At 52.4% G+C, this 22,818-nt stretch overlaps 1 protein-coding gene across 3 annotated transcripts; it reads right to left on the reverse strand.

Moving 5' to 3' along the window:
- Positions 1–7,952: 7,952 nt before the first annotated feature.
- ZNF207 (zinc finger protein 207) lies at positions 7,953–15,921 on the reverse strand. 3 transcript variants are annotated; one of them, XM_069748730.1, is made up of 11 exons: positions 15,126–15,921; positions 13,382–13,508; positions 13,079–13,217; positions 12,854–13,003; positions 12,466–12,541; positions 12,316–12,389; positions 12,071–12,225; positions 9,882–9,974; positions 9,056–9,298; positions 8,760–8,919; positions 7,953–8,589 (listed from the first exon to the last, which is right to left on the reverse strand). In XM_069748730.1, exons 1-11 carry the CDS (start codon positions 15,164–15,166, stop codon positions 8,429–8,431), a joined length of 1,419 nt encoding a protein of 472 aa, XP_069604831.1. In that variant the 5' UTR covers positions 15,167–15,921; the 3' UTR covers positions 7,953–8,428. The 3 variants fall into 3 exon arrangements, with proteins under 3 accessions (XP_069604831.1, XP_069604830.1, XP_069604829.1); XM_069748729.1 differs by lacking the exon at positions 9,882–9,974 and having other exon boundaries at positions 7,953–8,201; positions 8,409–8,589; positions 15,126–15,291; XM_069748728.1 differs by lacking the exon at positions 9,882–9,974 and having other exon boundaries at positions 15,126–15,726.
- Between the last annotated feature and the right edge of the window lie 6,897 nt (positions 15,922–22,818).

Raw genomic sequence — 22,818 nt, forward strand, 5'->3', positions numbered from 1 at the left:
CTGTGCACAAGTTTTAGGCGGGTGTGGAAATGTTGCAGTGTTCGAATGCTATGTTAGCACAGCACCTGCGCCCCTGCATATGTCCCCTTACCCGCTCTGCAGGGATGCCGATGTTTTCACTTGTTCATGCTTCCTTGGCAGCTGTTCACTCCCAGGTCCTTTGCACAGCATGCAGGTCTCCTGGGAGTGTGCTTAAGGCATGCGCTGCTAAAAATGTCCCCTGCCAAGGTCTGGAAGACGTCTGGTAGCTATGGCACCTTCCCTTATTGGGAGGTGCCTTAGCAATTTCAGTTATCAGTTTATATCCTGTTACCTGTAAGTCCCCTTATCAGTGCTCTCTGTATTTGATCCCATCTGTCCTGCTTAGCTAACCCTGTCTACCCCTGATCCTGCCTGTCCTGCTGTACGTAAACCCGAACACGTCCTGCCTGCGCCTAGCCCTGTTCCTGATTTGTCTGAACGTGCTCCTGTGTACAGGCACCAGTGATCCTGTACCAGTGGCCGTCTCGTGTTCCTGTACTACTCCAGTCCCACTTCCCTGTCTCCTTGGGGGTCAGCTGCCACGGCTCCACCGTCCGCCCTGGAGTAGCACCTGGCATCCACCCAGGTTAAAAGTCTAACCATACCATCAGGGACTCTAGTGAAGAACCAAGTGTTCACTTACTTACGCCTCAACCATGTGCGTAACAAAACAGAAGTGTTAATGGTTTTATTTTAGCAATTAACAAAATGCAAAGTGAAGAGAAATGTAAATCAAAATATGTGACTGTCCTTTGCCTTCATCAGTTCTAGGGACGGTCTAGTTTATGAGGAACAACTATACCAAATGGGACAATGATCACCTTTCTTCTATGTTGGATGAAATCCATCATTAACAGAAAGCTGTGCAGGAGGCTTAAAACTTGATGAGGACCAGACAAACTCTGCTACAAAAGGTGAGGATTTGGAAGACACATCGAGTGCCAGGGCAAACACCATAGCAGGACTCCAGGTAGTTATACTGCATCAGCAAAGACTCCCCCAGCAAAGATTTCACAGCAGAACGAAGATTCAGGATGTTCTGTCCAAATAGATGCACCAAGAAATGGGCAACACTGAAAATCAAAAGGCGCAGTGGTTGGCGAAGGAAATTTCACGCAGCAGATGAGACTTCTCAAAAAGATGTTCAGCATTGCCATCAGCTCAGAACTGGAAGTGACCGGTGGGACCCAGGCACACCTGTCAAATTTTGAGAAAAATCTGGACACAAACTGTCTCCATAGAATTGGAGCCAAAACCCAAACCTTCCAAAAAGAGACAATACCAAGTGACTACACTATACACAAAAAGATAGGAACTGGGGTGCAGACTAACTTCAGCAGGTGCTCGGGATTGATGACCAATGTGTGAAATATTTCCCTGCAAAAGGCGGATTGTTCCCACCGGGATGAAAAGCAGCACTATAATGAGGGTCTGCAGGAGTAGTGATGCACTATGGAGAATCCAGTAGGTTTGTGACTGGATTTTAAGCTGTGGTTTATTTTGTCAGGGTTAAAGGAAACCAGACACCAGGTATGACTGATATGAGATACGGACATCACCTTTCAGGCCTGATATACCGCATTCTCTCTGACCCCAACCCGACCTGCAAGACGAGACAGAGGTTTTACTATACTCACGAGCGGCGCTGTCCAGCCCGAGGGGTGTCGCTGGTCTTCTTGCTTTATGTGGATGATGCATCCCTGTCATCCAGGCTCCCCGGCATCGCACTCCTACGTAGACGAACTTCTCTGCCCAGAGTAGAGTAGAGCAAGGTACTGCAGTGCACAGGCGCCGGGAAAGATGGAAGTGCCCCAGCGCACACGCACTGCAGTACTTTACTCTGCACTAGTCAGAGCAGAGAAGTACACCTGCGCAGGATCGCGAAGCAGTGGTCCCCTCGGACCGGGAAGCCCTGCGGGTGAGTATAATAACAGCTCTTTTTCATATCTTGCAGGTCGGGGGCAGATTATCATTATAGAATGCTGTACATCAGGCCAGAAAGGTGGTGGCCATACCCCATATTGATGAAACTAGGTGACATCTTTGCTTTAATGATGCCATCAAAGCTGAGAAATCCAGGCAGATACTTACCATCATATAATGCCATCAGGAGGCTGTTAACTGCCTTCAAATTTAATTCTCGAGGTGGAAAATCCCCATCATCCAGACAATCATTAAGAACAAGGAGTCCTGGAGCCGATATGACCACCCACCCACAAAGCTCTCCACAGTTCTGCACAACCCTGTATCTCCTCATCACCGTCTATCAAACTATCCATCCTCTCCACAGTTCTACATCGTCCTACATCTCATCTACCACCATATCCGTCCCCCTCCAGTGCTGCACAGCCCTACATCTCATCTCTGTCTACCACTCGACCCATCCTCTCAAGTGCTGCACCGCCCTCCATCTTGTCCTCATCTGACTAACACCCAACCTCTGCACAGTGCTGCACCACCCTACATCTCATCTACCGCCCTGCCCGTCCTTTCCAATGCTGCACCACCCTACAATATCCTCATGTGTCTACCACTTGACCCGTTCTCTGAAGTGCTGCACTGTCCCACATCTCTTCTCATATTACCCTACCCGTCCTCTCCACAGTGCTGCACTGCTCTACTCAATTGTCTACCACCCGACCGGTCATCTCCACAGTGATGCACCACTCCATCTCCATCAACCTAACCGTCCACTGCAGTGCTGGACTGCTCTACATCTTCTCATCTGTCTACAACTTTCCCATCCTCTCCAGTTCCGCTCCGTCCTACGTCTCTTCCTCATCAACCACCCTACCTGTCCCCTCCACAGGTCTGCACTGCCCTACATCCACCCCCTTCATCTCATGTTTACCACCCTACCTGTACTCTCTGTTCTGTTAATAACTTTTTACTAAAGTCCGCTACCTCCCACCCCCAGGACTTCTCTTGCGCTGCTCCAGTTCTCTGGAATGAACTGCCCACAATCAGATAAATTCCGAGTATCCATAGTGAGATGATCACCTCACTAATATAATTGTTCCCTGTTCTCCCTTCCTATCTGTTCCTCAGAATCTGTCTCTCCCATCGTCTGCGATTATATTTTGAGCGGGACCCTCACTTTTTAATTAATCTGATATAGTCCCACCTGAACTGCAAAGTTCTGGGGAAAATGTTGGCGCTATAAAATTAAAAATTCATATTATATGGCCCCCTACAGAGCCCTGATCTCACATCATCCCATCTGTCTGGAATAAAATGAAGAGACAGAAGGATCCGATGCAAAGGCCTCATACACAGGAGACCTGGGCTCAGGTCTACAAGATGTCTGGCACAACTTCCTGCCAAGATTCTCCATAACCTGCGTATAAGTGACGAGAAAAAGTGATGAAAGTGACTGGCGGTCACCAGATACTGATGCTGGAGGTGACGGGTGGTCACCAGATACTGATGTTGGAGGAGACGGGTGGTCACCAGATACTGATGTTGGAGGAGACGGGTGGTCACCAGATACTGATGATGGAGGAGACGGGCGGTCACCAGATACTGATGATGGAGGAGACGGGCGGTCACCAGATACTGATGATGGAGGTGATGGGCGATCACCAGATACTGATGATGGAGGTGATGGGCGATCACCAGAGACGGATGGGGTTTACATTTTTGGTTGCTTCATTCACTTTGCATTTTTATTAATATACTTTGAACTCTTCTATGTGTGAAGCTTCTTACTCTGCAGCATTTGTTCCACAGGTGCCTAAGACTTATGCTCAGTACTGTAACAGCCTCCACCATTAGAAGGAAGGCACAGGATACGCCAGCCTGGATGGGTCAGCAAAATGCAGTTATCGGGCTCCTACTGAACACTTTCATTGCCACACTACATACGAGAACGATAGGTGCTGTAGTACGTGTGTGTGTACAATGCAGGCTGGTGAAAGGTCCACATTACTCTGCAATGATTCAGCTGCACATTCCAAGTGGCGTTGAGCATTACAGTGACTGGGGGGATGCCCTGAGCATGGAGGTCTATTACACTGACTTTGGGGGGAGGGGGTGGTTGTACCCTGAGGTTCATTACAAGGACTGAGGGATGAAAGGAGGCACATTGAGACAGATGGGGGGTGCACGATGAAGAACCAGTGTGCCCGTCAGCCTCCTCACCGTGCAGCGAACGTGCTGTACGAATCTGGGGAGCGGCGTCACCTTCACCCTTTATAACTGCCCGATCTCACAGCTGGGGACACGACCAAACATTGCTGGTACCATTACAATTCAGGTCTGTATATAAAAAGGGGGGCACTTCTACATCTCATGCAATGCTTACAAGGTCCGCACATATAAAACATGGGAGAGGGGCAAAACAAAGATCAGACATCTTTAATGTTAACATGCCTGGAGCTATAATACTTCTGACAAAATGGGGGCAGTTTATGAGCACTATGACCATCATGGACAACTATCTGCTAAGAGACCTCACATTCCAAGTATTAATAACAGTGCTACAGTGTACCAGCTCCACACCAACACAGGGTTAACGGGTAACAAGTGCACCTGTTCAGCCACCAACCCCACACACAGAGAACGCTCGCATCTCCTGCTTGCTACACCACATGCGCTCACAGTGAGCGTGCATCACCATATGTGACGAGTTTATAAGCAGTAAAAGAGGACAAGTCACAGTACCAACTACAGGCCAGCCACCACGGAGAGTCTACGGGCAGCCTCAGGAGGATGCTGGGTGTAGTCGTTTCAGTGATACAAGAGACGTCGGACCTGGTCGCACAGATAACTTTATTGAGCAGCAAACATTGACAACGCACATGACATATCAGCTTCAGCACATGGCTTGTGAAAGGCGACAGATCTGGAAGAGAAGCCCTGGGTTACAGGAGACATTACTGTCTAGAGCGCGTGACAAGAAGGTCATCAGTCCACCACTGCAGGCAGACTGAGGACTGTCTTAGTGACCGCCAAGTTTTGGAGGATTCATAGAACGTGCTCATATTCAGTAACGTGGAGCCCGGAGTATACTACTGTGTGCGGAACCCGGAGAATACTACTGTGTACGGAGGAGAGCAGGTCAGTGTTGTTACCAGTCGGGAATCTACCCTACTCACCAAACGTTATGGATATTTGGCTTTCTGGTGAAATGTCAGGATGAACCTACAAAGGACCATCTTTTCAGAAGAACTTTTGGATTCACACGTCCAACGGTTCAATGCCTCAGTACTTTTTGCACAACTTGCTGTTCTCCAACAAGCAGCGAATGGCAAAATTACCAACAGGCGTTTGACCCAATACATTTCAGAGTTCAATTAGAATTGGTATTAAACCGTCCTCATCGTGCTGTTCACATTGTGACATGAGACCAAGACAGCACCTAACCATTGATGGAACAGGCCATTGCGAGACTTCAGTCAGAATGTTCTCAGATGGAAAAGAGTCCTACACTCCTCAGCAAGGTACAACGGAAAGGCAGAAGTCTCACGCTGATGACTGCTTTATTGTGAAGAATACCCTTCAGAACCAGATGATGAATGCCACACAACTCCAAGCATATTTAAAGGGAACCTGTCACCCCGTTTTTTCAGATTGAGCTATAAATACTGTTAAATAGGGCCTGCGCTGTGCGTTACTATAGTGTATGTAGTGTACCCCGATTCCCCACCTATGCTGAGAAATACATTACCAAAGTCGCCATTTTCGCCTGTCAATCAGGCTGGTCAGGTCGGGTGGGCGTGTTCACAGCGTTCTTTTCTTCCCCAGCTTTCCGTTGGTGGCGTAGTGGTGTGCGCATGTCCAAGTTCCGAATTCCCTGCGCCCACGTGAAGACACAGCTCGCGATCTGCTCTGTCATCCCTTTCATCGGTGGGGGCGGCCATCTTCCTGGGGCCGCGCGTGCGCAGATGGAGTGCTCTGCTGCACGGGGCTTCAGGAAAATGGCCGCGGGATGCCGCGTGTGCGCACAAGAGATCGCGGCGGCCATTACTCGGCTTTGGGAAAATGGCCGCCGCGATCTCTTATACGCACGCGCGGCATCCCGCGGCCATTTTCCTGAAGCCCCGTGCAGCAGAGCACTCCATCTGCGCACGCGCGGCCCCAGGAAGATGGCCGCCCCCACCGATGAAAGGGATGACAGCGCAGATCGCGAGCTGTGTCTTCACGTGGGCGCAGGGAATTCGGAACTTGGACATGCGCACACCACTACGCCACCAACGGAAAGCTGGGGAAGAAAAGAGCGCTGTGAACACGCCCACCCGACCTGACCAGCCTGATTGACAGGCGAAAACGGCGACTTTGGTAATGTATTTCTCAGCATAGGTGGGGAATAAGGGTACACTACATACACTATAGTAACGCACAGCGCAGGCCCTATTTAACAGTATTTATAGCTCAATCTGAAAAAACGGGGTGACAGGTTCCCTTTAAGAGAGGCGAGAGGAACCCAAGTGTCATGTCCGACCATTCTAAACCAGCATGGTCTGTGGGACAGATGACATGCAAGGTACCTGACCACACCAGCAGACACAGGCGTCATCTAAGCTGGACAAGGGACCAGTGGGCCTTGATTCACACTGAGCAGAAATGATGGCCACCAGCTAGGTTGGAGACATCAAGCCAAGAGCTATGTATCAACCACTTGTCACCAAATGAGCCTGTGGTGGTGGTTGAGGGTACAGTATGGGCAGGTGAGTAGTCAATAAGAACTGCCTGACACTTTGTGACAAGCCCCCTAGTACTAGAACAATTAATCCAGTCATTGTGCCTCTCCACCAACACCGGCCTAATCCCATTTACATGGACAACCATGCTCCCTCATGCTCCAGCTCAGAGGTAGCATCGGTAGGGAACAACTGCTGGAGACTGGGGGACCTCAGATGGAGCGGCCTGCACTTTCTCCAGACCTGAATCTCATAGAGAACCTCTGGGATCAGCTGAGTCGCTGTGAAGAGGCTCGTAACTCTGTCCCCAGAACCTCAATGACCTAAGAGCAGTCCTTCAACAGTGGGACGATATGTCTCAGCAGACAAGACCTTCACTTGTGACCAGCAGTAGGCGTCGTTGTCGGCTGTATTTGATACTGAAGGCCACGGGACAAGTTATTGAGACACTGACATTTATTGTTGGGGTCTACAACTGTTGTGGGCTTTTGTGTTGACATGCGGAAATCACCATTGAATGCTTCTACTTAATGCCCGACTCATGATAAATTATCATTGGACTGAAGTTTTTAGGTTTTCCATAAATTTTGCCCTAAAGCCAAATATCCCTAAGTTTTTGTGAGTAGTGAATGTGCTAGAGTCTGACCGCCGCCACACAGTGATGCGCACAGACCCTCGTGGTCCGCTGACGTGGCAGTGTACAGGGTTTAATGCAGCAAGTTTTATTACACAGCAATGAACCAGCAGTATCCCTACATTACAGAAAACGGCAGGGGCCTTCACCAAACTTGCTGCAAGTTTGGGGACATATATATCCAACAGCTAAGGCTGTGAGGGCCCCTGAAGAAAATAAATGCCACTTGCCTCAGATTGAATAGGGCAACACTGAGACTCGGCCTGTGCTAGGGCAGTGCTATGGGGAGAAGAGAAAGGCTCGATTTAGAACAGGATTCAGTAACTCAAGCGAAACACATGCATCATTGAACAGATCTGCGGGTCTACAGTCTACACCATCATTATGGACTTCATCACCGATATCCTGTGCACACACGGTAGCTGGACCTGTACTAATGGCTGCCAGTGGCCTGGATCTGACACACGGGAGGTGAAGGCTGCTCCTTTGGATGCCAGCGAGTACAGGTCAGCCGCACAGGAGACACACGCAATAACCCATCACTTGCTAGAAGAAGAGCAGCGTCTGTGGAGATGGACCTGGAGGAAGGAGTCTCTTATCACATGAACCTGTACAAACCTTGGGAGGGCTCTGCAGCTGGCAATTAATAAGAAGTCTCAAGATTTTCTCTGGTTTTATTACATAATGAGCAAGTGAACAATACAGAGGTCAGAGGACATCGAGATACAATGACGTTACTGCCCTCACCAACCACAGTTGGGGACCAGGAGTCCAACAGCCCCGGGGAGCTGTGAAGGCGTCACCTTACATATAGCAAAGTAATGACAGGACTTGCCTTGTGGAGGTATTTGGCGCCTTCACAATTAAACGAAGAACCAAATTTACTATACGCCACTTCTAAAAACCTGGATGGGAAAGAAGCCATACAGTATAAATTGTAACATCAGGAAAGTGTCCGCTCTCATGTCCCTGAACTCTCCCTCCCCGGAAATAACAAAAAAAAAAAAAAACACCCTCCCCAGTGTAAAATGTCCGACAGTTCCTGGTATTGAGGGAGAGATGGAGCGCGGCTATTTACACAGCACAAGGTGAGAAAGGATTAATCTCCAAACCTATTTTTAGTGCAGCATGGTCAGTAGCGGCCGCCTGGAGACATGACAGGAGGTCGCATTCCCATCAGTGGTCGAGGGGGTCCACCTTGGTATTGTGGGACCATAGGTGGCGCTTGTCCAAACGGAGGCATTGCACCAGGGTGGAATCCAGGCATGCCCTGGTGCGGGCTGCCATACTGACCTGGGGAGAGAAGAAACATGCCAGATAAGAGGAATGATCACTCCATAGAGACCGGCTATGGGGTCAGAGTAACACGTAGATACACGAGCAGCTAAGAATTATCACAAGACGCCTTCCATCATCAATCCTAATAAAGATTCACCGGAGACGCTTCCGCAGAGCAAACTCACCATGAGGGGGCATAGGGTGCCGCATGCCAGGCTGCTGTGGTGGGATGCCAGGCTGTGGGGCCATCATAGCTCCAAGAGGGTTGGCAAGGCCTCCCATGGGTGCCTGCCCTGGCCGAGGCAGGCTACGCTGGTATTTCAGAAGCTGGGCACGCTTCTCTTCCTGGAAAAAGGCAAAAAAAAAAAACAGATACGGGACTGCATTAGAGTAAGGTAACTGCCTTCCATGTCACGTACAGAATGAAGTGTGTAACACGTGACATGGCTCCTAGAGATGTGCGGGCGAGTCGGCCACTTACCAGCGATATATCCTCATCTGGATGGATCAACTTACTAGTCGCACTAGTAGTACTCAGGGTAGCGGGCTTACTTGTTATGGAAGCAGCCGGTTTAGCCGCGGTGCTATTTGTGGTGCTAGTGGTAGACATGGTTGATTGGGTGTAAGCGGGAAACGTTGCTTTAGGAGGCTCAGACGTTGTAATGGTTGCACTGTTCAGAGGCTTAAAGTCTGTGCCCACCGGTCCGGCCACTGTCGCTGCCGCCTGGTAGGAGAAAATTATATGCTGTCAAATTAATAAAGACTAAGGCCGTGCAACAAAGTGCCAACTTCACAGCAAAGTCGCATCACTCACACACCAGCAAGAGAGCGTAAGCTACAAACGGGGGAGGAGATGGAGTAAAGGCGGCCGTCACCAGTATGTCACCACCACATACGTCAGACATACGGGCGACAGTCCTCTAATCATCCCCAATCCACCCAGGAAGACAACACACATGCACAGGACTCCCAGAGAAAACCCCAGATCTCATCCCGACGTTTACATGGAGGACCCTCAGGTACGGCGTCACACCACAGCACAGGGTCTGCTCCAGTACAGGGGAGGCCTGTGGAAACGCATACGCTCGTATGCTGGTGATGACGGGTCAGGCAGCACACATTCATGCACTAAGCCAACAACGCCCAGTAATGCAATGCATGCATTAACCCTTTAGACCAGTATAAGAAATTAAAGTTATTTTATTTGATATTTGTCCATTTTTTTTACATTAATCAAAGCAAGTACAGACGTCCAAAGGGTTAATATGTGAAGCAAAAACTACCAAACACTGCAATATCCTGCATACTTGTGCAGCACTAGGAAACAGAACTTTAGCAGGTGCAGAAAGGCTCTCTGAACTGGAGGAGGACGGAGCTGCACTGGTGACGGGTGATCCCATCTGCGGCACAAAGAGAGGAAGCATTGAGAAGAGAGAGCACGGGGTGAGCGAGGCCCTGATACAGCATTGAGAAGAGAGAGCACGGGGTGAGCGAGGCCCTGATACACAGACACGTGATTGCAACCCACTGTCCCTACTCAGCCCAGAGGTGTCCGAGCTCCCCCCTCCTCCGATACACAGCCCAGAGGTGTCCGAGCTCCCCCCTCCACCGATACACAGCCCAAAGGTGTCCGAGCTCCCCCCTCCACCGATACACAGCCCAGAGGTGTCCGAGCTCCCCCCTCCTCCGACAGCCCAGAGGTGCCCGAGCTCCCCCCTCCACCGATACACAGCCCAGAGGTGTCCGAGCTCCCCCCTCCACCGACACACAGCCCAGAGGCGTCCGAGCTCCCCCCTCCACCAATAACACAGCCCAGAGACAACCGAGCTCCCCCCTCCACCGATACACAGCCCAGAGGTGTCCGAGCTCCCCCCTCCACCGATACACAGCCCAGAGGTGTCCGAGCTCCCCCCTCCACCGACACAGCCCAGAGGTGTCCGAGCTCCCCCCTCCACCAATAACACAGCCCAGAGACAACCGAGCTCCCCCCTCCACCGATACACAGCCCAGAGGCGTCCGAGCTCCCCCCTCCACCGATACACAGCCCAGAGGTGTCCGAGCTCCCCCCTCCACCGATACACAGCCCAGAGGTGTCCGAGCTCCCCCCTCCACCGATACGCAGCCCAGAGGTGTCCGAGCTCCTCCCTCCACCAATAACACAGCCCAGAGGTGTCCGAGCTCCCCCCTCCACCAATAACACAGCCCAGAGACAACCGAGCTCCCCCTTCCACCGATACACAGCCCAGAGGTGTCCGAGCTCCCCCCTCCACCAATACACAGCCCTGAGGTGTCCGAGCTCCCCCCTCCACCAATAACACAGCCAAGAGGTGTCCGAGCTCCCCCCTCCACCAATAACACAGCCCAGAGGTGTCCGAGCTCCCCCCTCCACCAATAACACAGCCCAGAGGTGTCCGAGCTCCCCCCTCCATCGATACACAGCCCAGAGGTGTCCGAGCTCCCCCCTCCTCCGATACACGGCCCAGAGGTGTCCGAGCTCCCCCCTCCACCAATACACAGCCCAGAGGTGTCCGAGCTCCCCCCTCCACCGATACACAGCCCAGAGGTGTCCGAGCTCCCCCCTCCACCAATATACAACCCAGTTCGAGCTCCCCCAACAATACACAGCCCAGATACGTCCGAACTCCCCCCTCCACAGCCGTCCGAGCCCCCCCCTCCACCAATACACAACCCAGAGGTGTCCGAACTCCCCCCTCCACAGCCGTCCGAGCTCCCCACTCCACCGATACACAGCCCAGAGGTGTCCGAGCTCCCCCCTCCACAGCCCAGAGGTGTCCGAGCTCCCCACTCCACCAATACACAACCCAGAGGTGTCCGAGCTCCCCCCTCCACCGATACACAGCCCAGAGGTGTCTGAGCTCCCTCCTCCACCGATAACACAGCCCAGAGACGTCAGAACTCCCCCCTCCACCAATATACAACCCAGTTCGAGCTCCCCCAACAATACACAGCCCAGAGGTGTCAGAGCTCCCCCCTCCACCGATACACAGCCCAGAGAAGTCCGAGCTCCCCCCTCCACAGCCGTCCGAGCTCCCCCCTCCACCAATACACAACCCAGGTGTTAGTTCCCCCAACAATACACAGCCCAGAGGTGGTTGAGTCCCCCCCTCACACACAGTCAGGTGGCCAAGTCCCAATTATCCCATCATCTACATGAAACTGAACCCTCCATTATTCTAGATCAAACAGAGGCCCTGCTGTTTCTGCACATACACCGACGATCAACCCTCATTACAACCACTACATTCGCTGCCGGTTCACTCAATGCCACATTTCACACATTCCTCTGACCCCATCGACCTAACAAAGCTGTGCCGCAGCAGTCACAAGACGACAATGAGCTTTGCAAGCATAGAAGTTACGGCAGTTTATCCATCACTAGGAATATAATGCAGAGGACAATGGCCCACGACCAATGACCCCCGCACCAGAAAACTTTCACCAACACACAAAGTCTCAGCTGATCAGTGATCCTCACCTGCCCAGCGCTGGGGAATAGTGGCTTGGGCACCGAGGGCACAGCTGGGGCAGACGGGCTGGGAGATGGAAGTCTGCTAACACCAGGAGCAGAGACAGGCTGAGCCTGTGTAACAGCTGGGATACCCGGACGAGGGCCAACTGGAGGTGGCACACCTTAAAGGTGGTAAAAAAAAAAAAAAAGTATTAGAGAGAGGACGATACAGTCATTAATCACCAACTACTCACACCTGTCACGCAACATACCTGGAGGCAGTCCAGCCAACATGTGGGGAATGCCAGGAGCATGGGGGTGCATCATGCCACCCATCGATATCATCCTAATGAGAAAATAAAGTGTGAGAAGCCTCAAAACCTGGGAAGCAGCTCTGAAAATAAAACGCCTCAGATACAAACCCATGGTGCATTCCAGGCATAACTGGGGGGATCCCAGGCATCAGGGGCGGCACAGTGGGCATTAGAGAAGGGATTCCTAAGGAAGAAAAACAAAACAGGAGATATTATGTGATGGGATGCATCATCAGCAACCGAAGCTACACCACTGATAACAGTGGACACATTTGGAGCTCACTGGTCTAATAGGGAGGTACTGCTGGTGACTGTACTGTGCCTGGGCTGTCTGTCCATGAGGAGCATCATACACCAGATACACTTGTACCATCATAATGATGGGCATGCTCATCACAGACAAAGGGGCACAGCGAAAACAGCAATATTTTGTCCAGAGACTACTAAATAAACCAGCACCAGTGAGGTAGGGGGTCATATGTACAGAGGCGCTCACCTGGAGGCATGCCTGGAGCGCCCGCCAATCCATGCAGACCTGGCAGGTAACCCTGGTGGGCATGCATCTGTGCTGGGAATGCACTGGAGGGGCCAGACTCATCGTCATCATCGTAATCAGAGTCATCCTGCTTCTTCTTCTGTCCATCGGCTGGAAGAGCAGAGCACGAGATGAGAAGTAGTAGACAAGAAGCTGGAGCCGCTGCTCCTGCCGCACCAGACATACCTTGTGTTTTCTGCTCCAGCATTCGCCTCCTTTCCTCCATATCTTTTTCAGGAATTCCTTCCATGCCATAAATTTCCAGTTCAATGTCCGTCCTGCCAGGGATGGCATTGGGTACAGCATCGATGGTTTCTTTATGAACCTACAGAGAAAGAAGTCAGTGTCCACACATGGCTGAATACAGGCCACAGGAGTATGGCCCCTGTACCTCCCAGGTGATACACAAGACGCATAAAACATCTGACCGTGTGCCGGCATACCAGGCCCCGCACACAGTGCTGCTAGTGACGCCGAGACCCTGCTCACCTGCATACAGTGGATGGCCAGGCCCGGCCCGGTGTACAGCTTCTTGTGACAGATGTGGCATTTGAAGTGTTTGGCTTTCTGGTGCTGGATGAGGATCTTCTCATCATCAAAGTCTCGGTTACAGTACCTGCAGCCAGTTAAGGACTCTTCACATCAAACAAGTAAGAATTATCAAGGGAAGATCGCGGTCACGCTGCTCCAGGAAATAAAATAAATACTATGGAGCCATAAGAATCAATATATGTATGCAGACTAACCCCCCTTATCCACAAAATACAGTGTCCTACCAAAAAAAGTACACAGTTCCAAACCCAACAATGGCTCCCCGAAGTCCGGCAACTCTACCGCAGCGGACTGCTGCAGAATCATCATCTGACCTGAGATCACTGACCTAATCACAGCCTGCATGAAGCGGACAAGAAGTGAGATTGGACAAGGCGGCCCTCAGCAAGAGGTAGGAAGGGGGCATCGGGATGAGGTGGTCTCCCCATCACAGGCAACTTGGGGGCATCTGAAAAGGAGGCCTTCCCATCAGGAGGTAAAAGAGGGGCATTGGGACGAGGTGGTCCTCATCAGGAGGTAGCAGGGGGGCATAAAGATGAGGTGGTCCCCATCACAAGCAGGATAGGGGCATCTGATGAGGTGGTCCCCATCAGTAGGTAGGAGGTAGGCATAGGGATGAGGCGGTCCCCATCACAGGCAGGACAGGGGCATCTGATGAGGTGGTCCCCATCAGTAGGTAGGAGGTAGGCATAGGGACGAGGCGGTCCCCATTACAGGCAGGATGGGGGCATCTGATGAGGAGGCCCCCCAGTAGAAGGGGGGCATAGGGATAAGGCGGTCCCCAACAGGAGGGGGGCATCGGGATGAGGTGGTCCCCATCACAAGCAGGATAGGGGCATCTGATGAGGTGGTCCCCATCACAAGCAGGATAGGGGCATCTGATGAGGTGGTCCCCATCACAAGCAGGATAGGGGCATCTGATGAGGTGGTCCCCATCACAGGCAGGATAGGGGCATCTGATGAGGTGGTCCCCATCACAGGCAGGATAGGGGCATCTGATGAGGTGGTCCCCATCACAGGCAGGATAGGGGCATCTGATGAGGTGGTCCCCATCACAAGCAGGATAGGGGCATCTGATTAGGTGGTCCCCATCACAAGCAGGATAGGGGCATCTGATGAGGTGGTCCCCATCACAAGCAGGATAGGGGCATCTGATGTGGTCCCCATTACAGGCAGGATAGGGGCATCTGATGAGGTGGTCCCCATCACAAGCAGGATAGGGGCATCTGATGAGGTGGTCCCCATCACAAGCAGGATAGGGGCATCTGATGAGGTGGTCCCCATCACAAGCAGGATAGGGGCATCTGATGTGGTCCCCATTACAGGCAGGATAGGGGCATCTGATGAGGTGGTCCCCATCACAAGCAGGATAGGGGCATCTGATGAGGTGGTCCCCATTACCGGCAGGAGGGGGCATCTGATGAGGTGGTCCCCATCACAGGCAGGATAGGGGCATCTGATGAGGTGGTCCCCATTACCGGCAGGAGGGGGCATCTGATGAGGTGGTCCCTATTACCGGCAGGAGGGGTGAGTGTGAAGTGGGGGAAAGCTGAAAATGTGAGAGGGTGAGAATGGAGGGGCCCTGGGGGGAGGGGTAATAGAGAGGGAAGAAGGCCGTGAGAAGAGCAGTGAGGCCCTGACGGGACACACGCGAGCCGCGCACAGCAGTACGGAAGGATACCAGCACCAGGGCTTCAGCTGCTTCTTCTTCTTCCGTCCCATCCTGACTGGAGACGCAACCGAGGAGAGAAACAGCAGAAAACCCACCGGAGACCGCGGATGTGGCGAGGCCGCAGCACAAAGAGCAGACAAGATGGCGCCGGACGTTACACACTGCCCCTCCTCCCACAACGCACCGCGCCAAGGGCGGGAACTGCACCGACACGCCCACACGGGAGGGGCTTACGTCATCTATCTGTGGGAGAGATGAGGAGAGGGCGCCAAACTCGGGTACACGGCGCACACCTCGCGTTCTCCTCAGTCTCTCCCCGGGTACACGGCGCACACCTCACGTTCTCCTCAGTCTCCCCCCGGGTACACGGCGCACACCTACCGTTCTCCTCAGTCTCTCCCCCCGGGTACACGGCGCACACCTTCCGTTCTCAGTCTCTCCCCCAGGGTACACGGCGCACACCTCCCGTTCTCCTCAGTCTCTCCCCCCGGGTACACGGCGCACACCTCCCGTTCTCAGTCTCTTCCCCTGGGTACACGGCGCACTCCTCGCGTTCTCCTCAGTCTCTCACCCGGGTACACGGCGCACTCCTCGCGTTCTCCGCAGTCTCTCCCCCTGGTACACGGCGCACACCTCGCGTTCTCCTCAGTCTCTTCCCTGGGTACACGGCGCACACCTCGCGTTCTCCTCAGTCTCTCCCATTGGGTACACGGCGCACACCTCGTGTTCTCAGTCTCTCCCCCTGGGCACACGGCGCACACCTCGTGTTCTCCTCAGTCTTCCCCGGGTACACTGTGTACACCTCACGTTGTCCTCAGTCTCTCCCCCCGGGTTCACGGCGCACACCTCGCGTTCTCCTCAGTCTCTCCCCCCCGGTTACACGGCGCACACCTCCCGTTCTCAGTCTCCCCCGGTACATGGCACATACCTCAGTCTCCCTGGGTACACACCTCGCATTCTCCTCACAGCCACCCCCGGGTACACGATGCACACCTCGCGTTCTCCTCAAGTCACTCCTGGGTACACGCGCACACCTCGTTGTAACGGGGTCTATCAAGCTGGGGTACCTCTTTCAGTACCACCCCGTGTTTCAGGAGGTCCACTCTGCTTTGGCTGGAGTCTGAATAAAGAACGCCGGCTGGAATTCCTTGGTTACCTGGGAGCATATAAAATATCACTGCTTCTCCACGTATTTCCAGTCTGACAACAGTTTATTTACAGGACACAGAATATATCACACAGATAGAGAGGGCAGGCCAATAGAAAAGCCGCAGGGGGCCGGAGCTTGCCGATATTTACTGTGGGAATTACAAAGGGGGAGGACAGAAAGGGGATATCTTGTCCCCTCTGCCCAGGGGCGCAGCCTTTGGGCTAATGCATCTCACATGGAACCTATTACGCGCAACACTCGCGTTCTCACAGTCTGTCAGGTACATGGCGCACACCTCGTGTTCTCCCTTTACGCAGGGTTCACAGTGCACACCTCGCATTCTCAGTCACTCCTGGGTACACGGCGCACACCTCGTGTTTGCACAGTCTACGCAGGGTACGCGGCGCACACGTCAGCCTCCTGTTGTGAATTCTGTGGCAGAGCTCCCTCCTGTGGTCACAAGTGGTACTTCGGCTGGTTCTCTCTGTGAGCTTCCGTTGGTGGAGGAAAGTGGTACTGCGGCTTCTGAGTTTCCTTCCTCAGGTGATGTGGTGAAGTCGTTAGGTGCTGCTCTATTTAACTCCACCTAGTGCTTTGATCCTGGCCTCCAGTCAATGTTCTAGTATTGGACCTGTTTCCTCCTGGATCGTTCCTGTGGCCTGCTGCTCTGCATAGCTAAGTTCCTCTTTGCTATTTGCTGTTTTTTTCTGTCCAGCTTGTCAATTTGTTTTTTACTGCTTGCTGGAAGCTCTGGGACGCAGAGGGTGTACCTCCGTGCCGTTAGTTCGGTACGGAGGGTCTTTTTGCCCCCTTTGCGTGGTTTTTGTAGGGTTTTGTGTTGACCGCAAAGTTACCTTTCCTATCCTCGCTCTGTTCAGAAAGTTGAGCCTCACTTTGCTAAATCTATTTCATCTCTACGTTTGTCTTTTCATCTTAACTCACAGTCATTATATGTGGGGGCCGCCTTTTCCTTTGGGGTATTTCTCTGAGGCAAGGTAGGCTTATTTTCTATCTTCAGGCTAGCTAGTTTCTCAGGCCGTGCCGAGTTGCATAGGGAGCGTTAGGCGCAATCCACCGCTGCCTTTAGTGTGGTTGGAGAGGATTAGAGATTGCGGTCAACAGAGTTCCCACGTCTCAGAGCTCGTTCTTGTTTTTTGGGTTATTGCCAGGTCACTGTATGTGCGCTGACCTCTATGTCCATTGTGGTACTGAATTACCTTTCATAGCAGCCTCCCCCGGGTACGCGGCGCAAACCTCCCGTTCTCAGTCTCTCCCCCCGGGTACACGGCGCAAACCTCCCGTTCTCCTCAGTCTTTCCCCCGGGTACACGGCGCACACCTCCCGTTCTCAGTCTCTCCCCGGGTACACGGCGCACGCCTCACGTTCTCCTCAGTCTCATCTCCTCCCCCCCCCCCCCGGGTACACGGCGCCCACCTCGTGTTCTCCTCAGTCTCTCCCCCGGGTACACGGTGCACACCTCGCGTTCTCCTCAGTCTCTCCCCCTGGGTACACGGCGCACACCTCGCGTTCTCCTCAGTCTCTCCCCCTGGGTTCACGGCGCACACCTCGCGTTCTCAGTCTCTCCCCCTGGTACACGGCGCACACCTCCCGTTCTCCTGAGTCTCTCCCCCGGGTACACGGCGCACACCTCCCGTTCTCCTCAGTCTCTCCCCCCGGGTACACGGCGCACACCTCGCGTTCTTCTCAGTCTGGCTATGTTCACATTTGTGTTGTTGAGCGTTGCGTCAGCAACGCAAAAACGCATTGTTTTGTGACGCATGCGTCCATTTTTGGCTTGATTTTGGACGCAAAAAAATGCAACTTGCTACGTCCTCTGCGCCCTTATGCTTTCGCCAAAAATGACTCATGCGTCGCAAAACGCAAGACAACGCATGTCCATGCGCCCCCATGTTAAATATAGGGGCGCATGACGCATGCGTCGCCGAACCTGCGCCCGACGCAACGCAAATGTGAACGTAGCCTCTCTCCCCCGGGTACACGGCGCACACCTCCCGTTCTCCTCACTCTCCTCCCGGGTACACGGCGCACACCTCCCGTTCTCCTCACTCTCCTCCCGGGTACACGGCGCACACCTCACTCCCCGGGTACACGGCGCACACCTCCCGTTCTGAGTCTCCCCGGGTACACGGCGCACACCTCGCATTCTAACTTTCTCCCTCCGGGTACAGGGTGCACACCTCGCGTTCTCCTCAGTCTTCCCCGGGTACACGGCGCAGCCCTCACGTTCTCGTCAGTCTCTCCCCCGGGTACACGGCGCACACCTCGCGTTCTCCTCAGTCTCTCCCCGGGTACACGGCGCACACCTCGCGTTCTCAGTCTCTCACCCCCGGGTACACGGCGCACACCTTGTGTTCTCCTCAGTCTCTCCCCCCCGGGTACACGGCGCACACCTCGCATTCTCCTCAGTCTCTCCCCGGGTACACGCCGCACACCTCCCGTTCTCCCCAGTCTCTCCCCCCGGGTACACAGCGCACACTTCGCGTTCTCAGTCTCTCCCCCCGGGTACACGGCGCACACCTCGCGTTCTCCTCAGTCTCTCCCCCCGGGTACACGGCGCACACCTCGCGTTCTCCTCAGTCTCTCCCCCCGGGTACACGGCGCACACCTCCCGTTCTCAGTCTCCCCCAGTACATGGCACACACCTCAGTCTCCCTGGGTACACACCTCGCATTCTCCTCACAGCCACCCCCGGGTACACGGTGCACACCTCGCGTTCTCAAGTCTCTCCTGGGTACACGCGCACACATCGTTGTAACGGGGTCTATCAAGCTGGGGTACCTCTTTCAGTACCATCCCGTGTTTCAGGAGGTCCACTCTGCTTTGGCTGGAGTCTGAATAAAGGACACTGGCTGGAATTCCTTGGTTACCTGGGAGCATATAAAATATCACTGCTTCTCCACCTATTTCCAGTCTGACAACACTTTATTTACAGGACACAGAATATATCACACAGATAGGGCAGGCCAATAGAAAAGCCGCAGGGGGCCGGAGCCTGCCGATATTTACTGTGGGAATTACAAAGGGGGGAGGACAGAAAGGGGATATCTTGTTCCCTCTGCCCAGGGGCGCAGCCTTTGGGCTAATGCATCTCACATGGAACCTATTACGCGTAACACTCGCGTTCTCACAGTCTGTCAGGTACATGGCGCACACCTCGTGTTCTCCCTTTACGCAGGGTTCACAGTGCACACCTCGCGTTCTCAGTCACTCCTGGGTACACTGCGCACACCTCGTGTTTGCACAGTCTACGCAGGGTATGCGGCGCACACGTCAGCCTCCCCCGGGTACGCGGCGCGCACATCAGCCTTCTCCCACGGCGTATTCCCTTCACGGACTGTACTCTGCCTCATCTCTCTGTAAACATGGCGTATTCCCCTCACGCACATCGTAGTGATGGGCAGTCCAGCTCTTTTTTGTGATCCAGCTCTCATTACTCCGCTCATCAAAAAGAGCCTGCTCTTTTTGGATCCTAAATGGATTCCTATTGAGTACCTGATCAGGCACCTGAAACTCCGCCCACCTACTGCAGAAACTCTGCCCACTTGCTAGGAACCAATTAAATTGAAGAGTGGGTGGATTTTTGCTCAGATGGGCAGAGTTATGCCTGCTGAAGTCCTGGATTTTACGCCCAGTGAGAGCCTTTCAGGGATTTTAGTGGCTCACTGGGGTGCCGGCTCCCATCGTTCACAGCAGGTAGTCAGATCGTGCGTGAACGACATCACTACATACGCCTCATCTCCCTTCAAATAACAAAAGACTGGCACTTCCAAGCTAGTGGAATAGGTGCATATTAGGAGTAGTCACCTCCATATACAAAAGAAGTTGCACTCTGTCATGCTAAAGCATGTAGAAATGGAATATATGAAATATGAATAGCTATACTGCTCTGGATGATAAAGAAACATGAGACGCTTAGCACATAATGTGAGGAAAATGTATAATATAAATATTAGTTTCTCTTGCTAGCCCATGCTGTGGGCTAAACCCCCCCTCCCCCCCTTCTCTCACTGGCTCTCTTTGCTTCTATGTGTGAGTGAAGCTGTTCTTCAATGCTCTGCCCTGCCCCCAAGCCAGAAAAACAGTAATTAGACCTACTGGTAATTGTATTTCCAGGAATCCATCCTGACAGCACACTGGAGGACGTCCTTCTTTCCTTGATGGGACAGGAACACGAGAGGTTAAAAGGACCCTCCCCCTACCACCCTTCAGTGCTTTTCCAAAGTAACACATCTGGATGGATGCAAAAACACAGGTTTATTCCAACAAAATAATCAATCATACAAATGTTACATCACATGAGTATAAAGATGATACATTAGGGAGGGAACTAATAGTGCTGTCAGGATGGATTCCTGGAAATACAATTACCAGTAGGTCTAATTACTGTTTTCCAGTTCACCACCTGACAGCACACTGGAGAAATACCAAAGGAGAATGGTATTCAGGGTGGGACCACTGCTTGAATTACCTTCCTACCAAAAGCCAACTGAGGCGATACTACATCTAACTTGTAGTGTTTTGAAAAGGTACTAAGGCTAGACCATGATGCAGCTCTGCAGATCTGATCTGCCGTCGCCCCCCCTTTCTCTGCCCATGACGTGGCCATGGCCCTAGATGAATGGGCTTTGATGTTGACCGGGGAATTTTGCCCGCTAGCTCTATAGGCCAAGTTGATCGTGGATTTTATCCACCGTGCGATAGTCGCTTTAGACGCTTTCCTAACTTTATTTGGACCCCTGAACTGGACAAACAAATTGTTGTCCTGTCTCCAGGGTCTGGATATTTCGAGGTACCTGAGCACTGAGTCTCTTACGTCTAAGTTATGATAAAATCTTTCCTTCTGATTTTTAGGGAACTGGCAAAATGATGGTAAAACAATTTCCTGATTCATATTGGAATCTGACACGACTTTAGGGAGAAACGCCGGATCGAGTCTGAATACTAGTTTATCTGCTATGACCTGGTGATAAGGAAAATAATGGACCTGGTGGTTAAGAGCACACGGAATGACCTGATAGTTACAAATAATATAGGACGAGCTCTGAGACGTGGGAACTCTGCTGACCGCAATCCCTAATCCTATCACACACACTAGAAATAGCCGTGGATTGCTCCTAACGCTCCCTATGCAACTCGACACAGCCTAAGGAACTAGCTAGCCCTGAAGATAGAAAAATAAGCCTACCTTGCCTCAGAGAAATTCCCCAAAGGAAAAGGCAGCCCCCCACATATAATGACTGTGAGTAAAGATGAAAATACAAACACAGAGATGAAATAGATTTAGCAAAGTGAGGCCCGACTTACTGAACAGACTGAGGATAGAAAGGGTAACAGTACCCCCCCCCCTTGAGGAGGGGTCACCGAACCCTCACCAGAGCCCCCAGGCTGACCAGGACGAGCCAAAGGAAAGGCACGAACCAGATCGGCAGCATGAACATCGGAGGCAAAGACCCAGGAATTATCTTCCTGACCATAACCCTTCCACTTGACCAGGTACTGGAGTTTCCGTCTCGAAATACGAGAATCCAAAATCTTTACCACATACTCCAACTCCCCCTCAACCAACACCGGGGCAGGAGGATCAACAGATGGAACCACAGGCGCCACGTATCTCCGCAACAACGACCTATGGAATACATTATGGATGGCAAAAGAAGCTGGAAGGGTCAAACGAAACGACAGGATTGAGAACCTCAGAAATCTTATACGGACCAATGAAACGAGGCTTAAACTTAGGAGAGGAAACCTTCATAGTAACATAACGAGACGACAACCAAACCAAATCCCCAACACGAAGTCGGGGACCCACACAGCGCCGGCGGTTAGCGAAACGTTGAGCCTTCTCCTGGGACAATGTCAAATTGTCCACCACATGAGTCCAAATCTGCTGCAACCTATCCACCACAGTATCTACACCAGGACAGTCCGAAGACTCAACCTGCCCTGAAGAGAAACGAGGATGGAAACCAGAATTGCAGAAAAACGGCGAAACCAAAGTAGCCGAGCTGGCCCGATTATTAAGGGCGAACTCAGCCAAAGGCAAAAAGGACACCCAATCATCCTGATCAGCAGAAACAAAGCATCTCAGATATGTTTCCAAAGTCTGATTAGTTCGTTCGGTTTGGCCATTTGTCTGAGGATAAAAAGCCGAGGAAAAAGACAAATCAATGCCCATCCTAGCACAAAAGGCTCGCCAAAACCTCGAAACAAACTGGGAACCTCTGTCCAAAACGATGTTCTCCGGAATGCCATGCAAACGAACCACATGCTGGAAAAACAATGGCACCAAATCAGAGGAGGAAGGCAACTTAGACAAGGGTACCAAATGGACCATCTTAAAGAAGCGATCACAAACCACCCAAATGACCGACATCTTTTGAGAGACAGGGAGATCCGAAATAAAATCCATAGAGATATGCGTCCAGGGCCTCTTCGGGACCGGCAAGGGCAAAAGCAACCCACTGGCACGAGAACAGCAGGGCTTAGCCCAAGCACAAGTCCCACAGGACTGCACAAAAGAACGCACATCCC

This window comes from Ranitomeya imitator, chromosome 2 (genome assembly GCF_032444005.1).
Source record: "Ranitomeya imitator isolate aRanImi1 chromosome 2, aRanImi1.pri, whole genome shotgun sequence".
In the NCBI taxonomy this organism is placed as follows: domain Eukaryota; kingdom Metazoa; phylum Chordata; class Amphibia; order Anura; family Dendrobatidae; genus Ranitomeya; species Ranitomeya imitator.